A 13,211-nucleotide genomic window follows, 5' to 3' on the forward strand; every position below is an offset into this window, starting at 1 on the left:
ATACGTTGCTGCCAAGGATCAAACGGTTTGATTTCTGCTATATACTGCTTACTACCTTGGAACTCTTGTTGCTTTGGACTACTTTGAGCTGCTGCTCTGTTTTGCTGCTTAGCTTATTATTATCTTTGTGGGTTTTGGCTGAACATTAGTTGGGGAATGAGGGATAAGGGAAGTACTTTACGGTCCTTTTGGACCAGAGGGAATGGGCCTGAAGAAGAGGTATCCACCCCGAAACGTTGCCCCCCTAATATACCATCCCCCTAGTGTTTGTTTCCCCCCCACCCACACCTTGTTTATTGTCTCTCACTCCCGTACCTTATGTTCTTTCCCCATACCACGTGTACCCCAGAGGCGGAGACATCACTCCAAGTTATTGTTATCTGTTGTATACATGAAATTATTTTCATTTTGGACGTTACTCCTAGTTGATGGTTTCTTCGGTAGAGTCAGTGAGTGCTGGAACATTTGTTGATATTTGAATAAAGAGTAGTAGACATCACATCAAAGTGCCAGATATAGAAAAGGGATATAGGGTAGATGGCCCAAGTGAAATCTTTGGGGTCTGAGCTGCTTCTGGGGAATGAACCAAACTCCAAACAGATCTAAAAGACAAAAAACAGAAGCGCATGCGCCATGGTGTAATACAGTTTTATTACAATAACTAGGTTGGAGTAACCTTAAAAATGCACACTGACAAACAATGGTAGTACAATTGCAGTAGTCCCAGAATCCCGTGGGAGATGAGGTGGAACGCCTCACTGCCGAAGGTCTAGGTTACCTAAGTCAAGCACAGTTGAAAATAGGACGACCCAGAGACACAAGGAAGCTCTGGTGTTGCCATGGGGGAATCCTCAGCCGGCGTCCGATGCTTAGTAGCCAATCGCAGACAGCAGAAACCCAGGTTGAAATCCGCGTTCGGGGGCAGGGCTAGGCACAGCGCATCAGTGACGTAGCTGCGGGAACCAGCAATGAAACGAGCCCTACGCGTTTCGGCGCATTACAAGCGACTTCCTCAGGGGCAGCTATGTATAATGTATGTGCTATCCATGTGCATAGCGCTGCACAGCAGTAATACACAGGACATCATAATATACTGTAACACATAGTGGGAATAAGCCCTTCGGGCATAAATGTAAGATTAGGGAGAGGAGTCCCTGCCCCGAAGAGCTTACAATCTAAGTGGTTTGTAGGGGAGAACTTGCAGAGACAGTAGGAGGGTGTTCTGTTAAGAGCGTCTGCAAGGGGCCAAGGCCAGTGCAGGAGATGTATACTGTCAGCCACGGAGCTACCCATATGCTTCGTAAAAGAGGTGTGTTTTAGATCGGTCTTAAAGGTGGAGAGAGAGGGTGCTAGTCGGATATTGGGGGGAAGGGCATTCCAGGGATGCGGGGCAATGAGAGAAGTTTTAGGTGGGAGAGGGCTTTAGCCACAAGAAGGGGGTAGACAGAAGATATCCTTGAGTAGAATGCAAGAGGCGGGCAGGTGTATAGTGAGAAATTAGGGCTGAGATGTAAGGAGGGGCAGAGGAGGCTATAGTGAGAGATTAGGGTGAGATGTAAGGAGGGGCAGAGGGGGGTATAGTGAGAGATTAGGGATGAGATGTAAGGAGGGGCAGAGGAGGCTATAGTGAGAGATTAGGGTGAGATGTAAGGAGGGGCAGAGGGGGGTATAGTGAGAGATTAGGGATGAGATGTAAGGAGGGGCAGAGGGGGGTATAGTGAGAGATTAGGGATGAGATGTAAGGAGGGGCAGAGGAGGCTATAGTGAGAGATTAGGGTGAGATGTAAGGAGGGGCAGAGGAGGGTATAGTGAGAGATTAGGGTGAGATGTAAGGAGGGGCAGAGGAGGCTATAGTGAGAGATTAGGGATGAGATGTAAGGAGGGGGCAAAGGAGGCTATAGTGAGAGATTAGGGTGAGATGTAAGGAGGAGCAGAGGAGGCTATAGTGAGAGATTAGGGTGAGATGTAAGGAGGGGCAAAGGAGGCTATAGTGAGAGATTAGGGTGAGATGTAAGGAGGGGCAGAGGAGGCTATAGTGAGAGATTAGGGTGAGATGTAAGGAGGGGCAGAGGAGGGCATAGTGAGAGATTAGGGTGAGATGTAAGGAGGGGCAGAGGAGGGTATAGTGAGAGATTAGGGATGAGATGTAAGGAGGGGCAGAGGAGGGTATAGTGAGAGATTAGGGATGAGATGTAAGGAGGGGCACAGGAGTATAGCCTTAAAAGAGTTCTATCTCTTTCCCCCTTTCTCCTCTCTCTCACCATTTCTTTCTCTCCCTCTAACCCTCTCTCTCACTCTCCCCACTGTCTCCCCCCTCTCATCTCTCTCTCAGGGCTGGGTGGTGGGAGCGCCTCAGGCAAAACCACGGTTGCCAGAATGATCATTGAAGCTTTGGATGTCCCCTGGGTGGTCCTCATCTCCATGGACTCCTTCTACAAGGTCAGACTGGACTCCCAGTGCATGTGCCTCTGTGCCTAGCTGTGCGATACGCCCCGTCTGCTCAGCCTCTCCTCCCCTGGCGATGGGGGGGACATTGCTCAGGGGAAGGACCGTTTCCCAGGTCTCTCCCCACCGACGCAAGCTTTCTGGTTATAAAATCCCAGCTCCTCTTTGACAGTCCCCAGGTACAAGACCGCGTCCATGCGTAGAGCGGCCGCGCGAGCGGCGTAATCCAACACATTAAGGCCCGTAATATAGTGGGTGCGCTTGCTGCGCCGTGCGTGCGCAGCACTTATAATTGGCTGTGGTTAGCCAGCCATTGTATGCTAGGGCCACGCGCGCGCACGGCAGGTGTGTGTGTGTGTGTGTGTGTGTGTGTGTGTGTGTGTGTGTGTGTGTGTGTGTGTGTGTGTGTACAATGTTAATAAATATTTTATTCTTATCAACGTCTTATTTTTTTAATTTAAAAAATATATAATAAATTACACACACACACACACACACACAAATATACACACACACATACATACATACACACACACACACACACACACACAAATATACACATACACATACATACACACACACACACACACAAATATACACACACACATACATACATACACACACACATGTACATATACACACACACACATGTACACACACACACACACACACATACACACACACAAATATACATACACACACACAAATATACATACACACACACACACACACAAATATACACACACATACATACATACACACACACATGTACATATACACACACATGTACACACACACATACATACACACACACAAATATACATACACACACACACATGTACATATACACACACACACATGTACACACACACATGTACACACACACACATACATACACACATACATACACACACATATACATACATAAACACACACACACACATATACATACACACATACATACATACACACACATACATACATACACACAAATACATACACACATACATACACACACATACATACACACATACATACACACACACACACACACACACACACACACACACACACACACATATATACATACGCACACACACATATACATATACATACACACATATACATACACACACACACACATACATACACACACATATACATACGCACACACACATATACATATACATACACACATATACATACACACACACACACATACATACACACACATATACATACACACACATACATACATACACACACACACACATATACATACACACACAGACATACACATACATACATACATATACACATATACACACACACACATATACAAACACACAGACCACTGCAAACCTGTTGCTTCCGGCAGCACGGACCACCATTCACACAAAAAGTGTGCGTCACGTGCACGCGCGTTCGCACAGGCGCACCCGCACCTACTATAGAACAAGCCTTAAAGTCCGTAGAGCGCACGCACGTGAGCGATGATTTTGTCTGGTGACGGTTCAGCCAGTGAGGGCGAACCGCTCATGTGACGTCATGGACACGCCTCCCCGTCGCTGTGGATCACAGGCCACAGATCGCTTCCTCACGCGTCCTAGCATGGACTAGTGTGGAGGGCCTGTGCTACCTGTGTGTCCCCCCCCCCCCCCTCTTCTCATCCCGACCCTCCCCCCCCCCCCCCCCCCACACCTGTGCGAGGGTGAGAGCGCAGGGTAATGTGGGGTGTGTGTCTCCGCGCAGGTGCTGACAGAGAAGCAGCAGGCTCAGGCCGCCTGTAATGACTTCAACTTCGATCACCCAGACGCCTTCGACTTTGAGCTGATCATCGGCACCCTGAAGAAGCTGAAACAGGGGAAGAGCATCAAGATCCCCACCTACGACTTCACCAGCCACAGCCGCAAGAAGGAGTGGGTGAGGAGGGGAGCGAGGAGGGACAGGGGTGCGGGAAAGGGGGGAGGGAAGGTTAGAGGGGAGTGGAAGCTTGGAGGGAAGGGGGAGAGGTGGGAGGGGGAGTGGGGAAGGGCAGAGTGAGAGGGGAAGGGCGAGATGTATGTATATCTTTATATAGCATCATCCAGGTACACAGCGCGTCACAGCAGTAACACGCGGGACATAATAATGCAACACATAATGGGAATAAGCGCTTGAGACATAAAAGTAACAGTAGGGAAAAGGAGTCCCTGCCCCGAAGAGCTTACAGTCTGAGGAGGGAGAGAAGGATGGAGGGGAGGTTTGTAGGAAGGAGAGAGAAGAGGAAGAGAGAGGGCGGGATGGGGGGGTCAGGATGAGAAGTGTGTAAGAGTAGAGAGGGGAGTGGGGGAGGGAAGATAGAAGGATGTCAGGGTAGGAAGAGAGAAGTGTGTGTGTGAGAGGAGGAAGGGAAAGAGAGGGACAGTGGACTGGTGGCACAACAAGAGAAACGGTGGAAGTGAGAGAGACACAGAGCCAGAGAGAGAGACACGCAGAGCCAGAGAGAGAGACAGAGAGAGAGAGCCAGAGCCAGAGACACGCGGAGCCAGAGAGAGAGAGAGACACGCGGAGCCAGAGAGAGAGAGACACACGCGGAGCCAGAGAGAGAGAGAGACACGCGGAGCCAGAGAGGGAGAGAGAGACACGCGGAGCCAGAGAGAGAGAGAGAGACACGCGGAGCCAGAGAGAGAGAGACACGCGGAGCCAGAGAGAGAGAGACACACGGAGCCAGAGAGAGAGACACACGGAGCCAGAGAGAGAGAGAGACACGCGGAGCTAGAGAGAGACACGCGGAGCCAGAGAGAGAGAGACACGCGGAGCCAGAGGGAGAGAGACACACGGAGCCAGAGAGAGACACACGGAGCCAGAGGGAGAGAGACACGCGGAGCCAGAGAGAGACACGCGGAGCCAGAGAGAGACACGCGGAGCCAGAGAGAGAGAGAGAGACACGCGGAGCCAGAGAGAGAGAGACACGCGGAGCCAGAGAGAGAGAGACACGCGGAGCCAGAGAGAGACACGCGGAGCCAGAGAGAGACACACAGACCTCAGAGAGCTTCTGCTGAGCTTCTGACACAGACATTAAACGAAGGAAGACGGTTTATCCTCTCGGCTCATGTGTACGTTCGGCTAACCCCTCCCTGTGGTATCCGTGCACTCGGACACACCCGGGCTGTACCGTTACAGTTACCACTCGCGTCTGAGCGGCAGGACGTGTTAAACGAGTCGCCAATAACAGAACCTGAGTGGGGAGTTCGCAGTGTGGGCCTGTGCAGATTGGGCCTCTTACTAGCAGCGCTTCGTCTTGCTGCACACACACTCAGGGCTGTGTCATTACGGCATGTTCCGAGTGGCCGCTGCGGCACGCGCTACAGACAACAGCAAAGCCCTCTACGGGGCCGGGCCCAGTGTGTGTGCGGGCACGCAAAGCCCGGCGACACGTGCGCTGGCAGGGAAGGCAAGGATTGTGTCTTGGGGGCAGGAGGGAGAGAGAAGGGGGAACGATGGGAGGAGCGATGAGGGCGACACCAAATGGTGAGACTGCGGATGAATACGATGGCGCAGAGGGGGGAGATAACGAGGCGTCTCTCTCCGTTAGAAAACCCTGTACGGGGCCAACGTGATCATATTCGAAGGGATCATGGCGTTCGCGGAGACGGAGCTTCTGAAGGTGAGGGGTCGGCGGCAGGAACCTATTACTCCTTCATTTCTGTGTGAAGGCAGAGTGCCAGGGGCCCACGGCCCTAGTAACAGACAGGACGGGACATAGTAACAATGTGACGGGAGTAGCAAACAGGACGGGACATAGTAACAATGTGACGGGAGTAGCAAACAGGACGGGACATAGTAACAATGTGACGGGAGTAGCAAACAGGACGGGACATAGTAACAATGTGACGGGAGTAGCAAACAGGACGGACATAGTAACAATGTGACGGGAGTAACAGGACGGGACATAGTAACAATGTGACGGGAGTAACAGGACGGGACATAGTAACAAACAGGACGGACATAGTAACAATGTGACGGGAGTAACAAACAGGACGGGACATAGTAACAATGTGACGGGAGTAGCAAACAGGACAGACATAGTAACATTGTGACAGGACTAACAAACTGGACGGGACATAGTAACAATGTGACGGGAGTAACAAACAGGACGGGACATAGTAACAATATGACGGGAGTAACAAACAGGACGGGACATAGTAACAATGTGAAGGGAGTAACAAACAGGATGGACATAGTAACAATGTGAAGGGAGTAACAAACAGGACGGGACATAGTAACAATGTGACGGGAGTAACATTCAGGACGGGAAATAGTAACAATGTGACGGGAGTAACAAACAGGACGGGACATAGTAACAATGTGACGGGAGTACCATACAGGACGGGACATAGTAACAATGTGACGGGAGTAACATGCAGGACGGGATATAGTAACAATGTGATGGGAGTACCATACAGGACGGGACATAGTAACAATGTGACGGGAGTACCATACAGGACGGGACATAGTAACAATGTGACGGGAGTAACATGCAGGACGGGACATAGTAACAATGCGACGGGAGTAACATACAGGACGGGACATAGTAACAATGTGACGGGAGTACCATACAGGACGGGACATTGTAACAATGTGACGGGAGTAACATACAGGACGGGACATAGTAACAATGTGACGGGAGTAACATACAGGACGGGACATAGTAACAATGTGACGGGAGTAACAAACAGGACGGGACATAGTAACAATGTGACAGGAGTAACATACAGGACGGGACATAGTAACAATGTGACAGGAGTAACATACAGGACGGGACATAGTAACAATGTGACAGGAGTAACATACAGGACGGGACATAGTAACAATGTGACGGGAGTAACATACAGGACGGGACATAGTAACAATGTGACGGGAGTAACAAACAGGACGGGACATAGTAACAATGTGACGGGAGTAACATACAGGACGGGACATAGTAACAATGTGACGGGAGTAACATACAGGACGGGACATAGTAACAATCTGACGGGAGTAGCAAACAGGACGGGACATAGTAACAATGTGACGGGAGTAACAAACAGGACGGGACATAGTAACAATGTGACGGGAGTAACATACAGGACGGGACATAGTAACAATGTGACGGGAGTAACAAACAGGACGGGACATAGTAACAATGTGACGGGAGTAACAAACCGAGAGCAATGCAGATACACAGAATATGGTGTGAGCTGTCACCGGCCCGTTGTCCCTGTGACTGGTCCCGGTCCCGCCTGGTAATATGGGTTGGGATCTGTCACTGTCCCTCAGCTGCTGGACATGAAGATTTTCGTGGACACCGACTCTGACATCCGCCTGGTACGGAGGCTGCGCAGGGACATCTCGCAGCGGGGCCGGGAAATAGAGGGCGTCCTGAAACAGTACCACACGTTTGTGAAGCCGGCGTTCGATCAGCACATCCAGCCCACCATGCGCCTCGCCGACATCGTGGTACCCCGAGGTACGGAGCGCTCTGCGGGGACAGGCATGGGGGAGCGCTCTGCGGAGGCAGGCAGGGGGGAGCGCTCTGCGGAGGCAGGCAGGGGGGAGCGCTCTGCGGAGACGGGCAGGGGAGAGCGCTCTGCGGAGACTGGCAGGGGAGAGCGCTCTGCGGAGACTGGCAGGAGAGAGCGCTCTGCGGAGGCAGGCAGGGGGGAGCGCTCTGCGGAGGCAGGCAGGGGGGAGCGCTCTGCGGAGACAGGCAGGGGAGAGTGCTCTGCAGAGACAGGCAGGGGGAGCGCTCTGCAGAGACAGGCAGGGGGGAGCGCTCTGCGGAGGCAGGCAGGGAGGAGCGCTCTGCGGAGGCGGGCAGGGCGGAGCGCTCTGCGGAGGCGGGCAGGGGAGAGCGCTCTGCAGAGACAGGCAGGGGAGAGCGCTCTGCAGAGACAGGCAGGGGAGAGTGCTCTGCAGAGACAGGTAGGGGAGAGCGCTCTGCAGAGGCAGGCAGGGGAGAGCGCTCTGCAGAGACGGGAAGGAGAGAGCGCTCTGCGGAGACGGGCAGGGGGGAGCGCTCTGCAGAGACAGGCAGGGGAGAGCGCTCTGCAGAGACAGGCAGGGGGGAGCGCTCTGCAGAGACAGGCAGGGGGGAGCGCTCTGCAGAGACAGGCAGGGGAGAGCGCTCTGCAGAGACAGGCAGGGGAGAGCGCTCTGCAGAGAGGCAGGCAGGGGGGAGCGCTCTGCGGAGGCGGGCAGGGGAGAGCGCTCTGCAGAGACAGGCAGGGGGGAGCGCTCTGCAGAGACAGGCAGGGGGGAGCGCTCTGCGGAGGCGGGCAGGGGAGAGCGCTCTGCAGAGACAGGCAGGGGGGAGCGCTCTGCAGAGACAGGCAGGGGAGAGCGCTCTGCAGAGACAGGCAGGGGGGAGCGCTCTGCAGAGACAGGCAGGGGGGAGCGCTCTGCAGAGAGGCAGGGGGGAGCGCTCTGCAGAGACAGGCAGGGGAGAGTGCTCTGCAGAGACGGGCAGGGGAGAGTGCTCTGCAGAGACTGGCAGGGGAGAGCGCTGTGCAGAGTGAGGCAGGGGGGAGCGCTCTGCAGAGAGGCAGGGGGGAGCGCTCTGCAGAGACAGGCAGGGGAGAGTGCTCTGCAGAGACGGGCAGGGGAGAGTGCTCTGCAGAGACAGGCAGGGGAGAGCGCTGTGCGGAGACGGGCAGGGGAGAGCGCTCTGCAGAGACGGGCAGGGGGGAGCGCTCTGCGGAGACGGGCAGGGGAGAGCGCTCTGCGGAGACGGGCAGGGGGGAGCGCTCTGCGGAGACAGGCAGGGGGGAGCGCTCTGCAGAGACGGGCAGGGGAGAGCGCTCTGCAGAGACAGGCAGGGGAGAGCGCTCTGCAGAGAGGCAGGCAGGGGGGAGCGCTCTGCGGAGGCGGGCAGGGGAGAGCGCTCTGCAGAGACAGGCAGGGGGGAGCGCTCTGCAGAGACAGGCAGGGGGGAGCGCTCTGCGGAGGCGGGCAGGGGAGAGCGCTCTGCAGAGACAGGCAGGGGGGAGCGCTCTGCAGAGACAGGCAGGGGAGAGCGCTCTGCAGAGACAGGCAGGGGGGAGCGCTCTGCAGAGACGGGCAGGGGAGAGTGCTCTGCAGAGACGGGCAGGGGAGAGCGCTCTGCAGAGACAGGCAGGGGAGAGTGCTCTGCAGAGACAGGCAGGGGGGAGCGCTCTGCAGAGAGGCAGGGGGGAGCGCTCTGCAGAGACAGGCAGGGGAGAGCGCTCTGCGGAGACGGGCAGGGGAGAGCGCTCTGCGGAGACGGGCAGGGGAGAGCGCTCTGCGGAGACGGGCAGGGGGAGCGCTCTGCGGAGACGGGCAGGGGAGAGCGCTCTGCGGAGACGGGCAGGGGAGAGTGCTCTGCAGAGACGGGCAGGGGAGAGCGCTCTGCAGAGACGGGAAGGAGAGAGGGCTCTGCAGAGACAGGCAGGGGGGAGCGCTCTGCGGAGACGGGCAGGGGGGAGCGCTCTGCGGAGACAGGCAGGGGAGAGCGCTCTGCGGAGACGGGCAGGGGAGAGCGCTCTGCAGAGACAGGCAGGGGAGAGCGCTCTGCGGAGACGGGCAGGGGGGAGCGCTCTGCAGAGACAGGCAGGGGGGAGCGCTCTGCAGAGAGGCAGGGGGGAGCGCTCTGCAGAGACGGGAAGGAGAGAGGGCTCTGCAGAGACAGGCAGGGGGGAGCGCTCTGCAGAGACGGGAAGGAGAGAGGGCTCTGCAGAGACAGGCAGGGGAGAGCGCTCTGCGGAGACGGGCAGGGGAGAGCGCTCTGCAGAGACAGGCAGGGGAGAGCGCTCTGCGGAGACGGGCAGGGGGGAGCGCTCTGCAGAGACAGGCAGGGGGGAGCGCTCTGCAGAGAGGCAGGGGGGAGCGCTCTGCAGAGACAGGCAGGGGAGAGTGCTCTGCAGAGTGAGGCAGGGGAGAGCGCTCTGCGGAGACGGGCAGGGGGGAGCGCTCTGCGGAGATGGGCAGGGGGGAGCGCTCTGCAGAGACAGGCAGGGGGGAGCGCTCTGCAGAGACGGGCAGGGGAGAGCGCTCTGCGGAGACGGGCAGGGGAGAGCGCTCTGCGGAGACGGGCAGGGGAGAGTGCTCTGTGGAGACGGGCAGGGGAGAGCGCTCTGCGGAGACGGGCAGGGGAGAGCGCTCTGCAGAGACGGGAAGGGGAGAGCGCTCTGCGGAGACGGGCAGGGGAGAGCGCTCTGCGGAGACGGGCAGGGGAGAGTGCTCTGTGGAGACGGGCAGGGGAGAGCGCTCTGCGGAGACGGGCAGGGGAGAGCGCTCTGCGGAGACGGGCAGGGGAGAGTGCTCTGTGGAGACGGGCAGGGGAGAGCGCTCTGCGGAGACGGGCAGGGGAGAGCGCTCTGCGGAGACGGGCAGGGGAGAGCGCTCTGCGGAGACGGGCAGGGGAGAGTGCTCTGTGGAGACGGGCAGGGGAGAGCGCTCTGCGGAGACGGGCAGGGGAGAGCGCTCTGCGGAGACGGGCAGGGGAGAGTGCTCTGTGGAGACGGGCAGGGGAGAGCGCTCTGCGGAGACGGGCAGGGGAGAGCGCTCTGCGGAGACGGGCAGGGGAGAGCGCTCTGCGGAGATGGGCAGGGGGGACAATAACATTGTATAAATATCTCGCGCTCTCCCCTCTCTCTCCTCTCTCTTCTTCTCTCTCTATCTCTCTTCTCTCTCTATCTCTCTTCTTCTCTCTTCCCTCTCTCAGGTAGTGGTAACACAGTAGCCATTGACCTAATAGTGCAACACGTGCACAGCCAGCTGGAGGAGGTGAGGGGCCCGTGATTCCTGCATCTCATGATCATTATTTGTGGGGTGGGGGGGAAAGGTTGCAGCATCAGGACATCTCCCACTCTCCTGGACTCTGTCCCACTCTCCTGGACTCTGTCCCACTCTCCTGACCTCTGTCCCACTCTCCTGGACTCTGTCCCACTCTCCTGACCTCTGTCCCACTCTCCTGACCTCTGTCCCACTCTCCTGGACTCTGTCCCACTCTCCTGGACTCTGTCCCACTCTCCTGACCTCTGTCCCACTCTCCTGACCTCTGTCCCACTCTCCTGGACTCTGTCCCACTCTCCTGACCTCTGTCCCACTCTCCTGACCTCTGTCCCACTCTCCTGACCTCTGTCCCACTCTCCTGACCTCTGTCCCACTCTCCTGACCTCTGTCCCACTCTCCTGACCTCTGTCCCACTCTGCTGACCCCTGTCCCACTCTCCTGACCTCTGTCCCACTCTCCTGGACTCTGTCCCACTCTCCTGACCTCTGTCCCACTCTCCTGGACTCTGTCCCACTCTCCTGACCTCTGTCCCACTCTCGTGGACTCTGTCCCACTCTCATGGACTCTGTCCCACTCTCCTGACCTCTGTCCCACTCTCCTGACCTCTGTCCCACTCTCCTGGACTCTGTCCCACTCTCCTGGACTCTGTCCCACTCTCCTGACCTCTGTCCCACTCTCCTGACCTCTGTCCCACTCTCCTGACCTCTGTCCCACTCTCCTGACCTCTGTCCCACTCTCCTGACCTCTGTCCCACTCTCCTGACCCCTGTCCCACTCTGCTGACCCCTGTCCCACTCTGCTGACCCCTGTTCCACTCTGCTGACCCCTGTCCCACTCTGCTGACCCCAGTCCCACTCTGCTGTCCCCTGTCCCACTCTGCTGTCCCCTGTCCCACTCTGCTGACCCCTGTCCCACTCTGCTGACCCCTGTCCCACTCTGCTGACTCCTGGCCCACTCTGCTGACCCCTGTCCCACTCTGCTGACCCCTGGCCCACTCTGCTGACCCCTGTCCCACTCTGCTGACCCCTGTCCCACTCTGCTGACTCCTGGCCCACTCTGCTGACCCCTGTCCCACTCTGCTGACCCCTGGCCCACTCTGCTGACCCCTGGCCCACTCTGCTGACCCCTGGCCCACTCTGCTGACCCCTGGCCCACTCTGCTGACCCCTGGCCCACTCTGCTGACCCCTGGCCCACTCTGCTGACCCCTGGCCCACTCTGCTGACCCCTGGCCCACTCTGCTGACCCCTGTCCCACTCTGCTGACCCCTGTCCCACTCTGCTGACCCCTGTCCCACTCTGCTGACCCCTGTCCCACTCTGCTGACGCCTGTCCCACTCTGCTGACGCCTGTCCCACTCTGCTGACCCCTGTCCCACTCTGCTGACCCCTGTCCCACTCTGCTGACCCCTGTCCCACTCTGCTGACCCCTGTCCCACTCTGCTGACCCCTGTCCCACTCTGCTGACCCCTGTCCCACTCTGCTGACCCCTGTCCCACTCTGCTGACCCCTGTCCCACTCTGCTGACCCCTGTCCCACTCTGCTGACCCCTTTCCCACTCTGCTGACCCCTCTCCCACTCTGCTGACCCCTCTCCCACTCTGCTGACCCCTCTCCCACTCTGCTGACCCCTCTCCCACTCTGCTGACCCCTCTCCCACTCTGCTGACCCCTCTCCCACTCTCCCGACCCCTCTCCCACTCTCCCGACCCCTCTCCCACTCTGCTGACCCCTCTCCCACTCTCCCGACCCCTCTCCCACTCTCCCGACCCCTCTCCCACTCTCCCGACCCCTCTCCCACTCTCCCGACCCCTCTCCCACTCTCCCGACCCCTCTCCCACTCTCCCGACCTCTCCCCTACTCTCCTGAGTCCTGACCATCCCTCCTCTTCAGGCTTATGCCAGATGTTCTTTTCCTACGGCCGACCCATGAGAGGGGGGTATTTCACATATATGGGGTGGGGGAGCGTTAATTTCCAGAGAAAAGATGTCCTACAGG

At 57.1% G+C, this 13,211-nt stretch overlaps 1 protein-coding gene across 6 annotated transcripts in view; it reads left to right on the forward strand.

Annotated features, from left to right (window-relative positions):
- Nucleotides 1–13,211, forward strand: part of UCKL1 (uridine-cytidine kinase 1 like 1) — a 42,200-nt gene that overhangs the window by 5,127 nt on the left and 23,862 nt on the right. For all 6 annotated transcript variants that reach the window (XM_075571664.1, XM_075571666.1, XM_075571663.1 and 3 more), the window contains exons 3-7: nucleotides 2,333–2,439; nucleotides 4,198–4,368; nucleotides 6,023–6,094; nucleotides 7,747–7,936; nucleotides 11,150–11,211. In XM_075571664.1, the coding sequence (XP_075427779.1) occupies nucleotides 2,333–2,439; nucleotides 4,198–4,368; nucleotides 6,023–6,094; nucleotides 7,747–7,936; nucleotides 11,150–11,211 (602 nt within the window). The remainder of the gene's footprint in view (nucleotides 1–2,332; nucleotides 2,440–4,197; nucleotides 4,369–6,022; nucleotides 6,095–7,746; nucleotides 7,937–11,149; nucleotides 11,212–13,211) is intronic.

This window comes from Ascaphus truei, chromosome 15 (assembly GCF_040206685.1).
Source record: "Ascaphus truei isolate aAscTru1 chromosome 15, aAscTru1.hap1, whole genome shotgun sequence".
Lineage (NCBI taxonomy): Eukaryota > Metazoa > Chordata > Amphibia > Anura > Ascaphidae > Ascaphus > Ascaphus truei.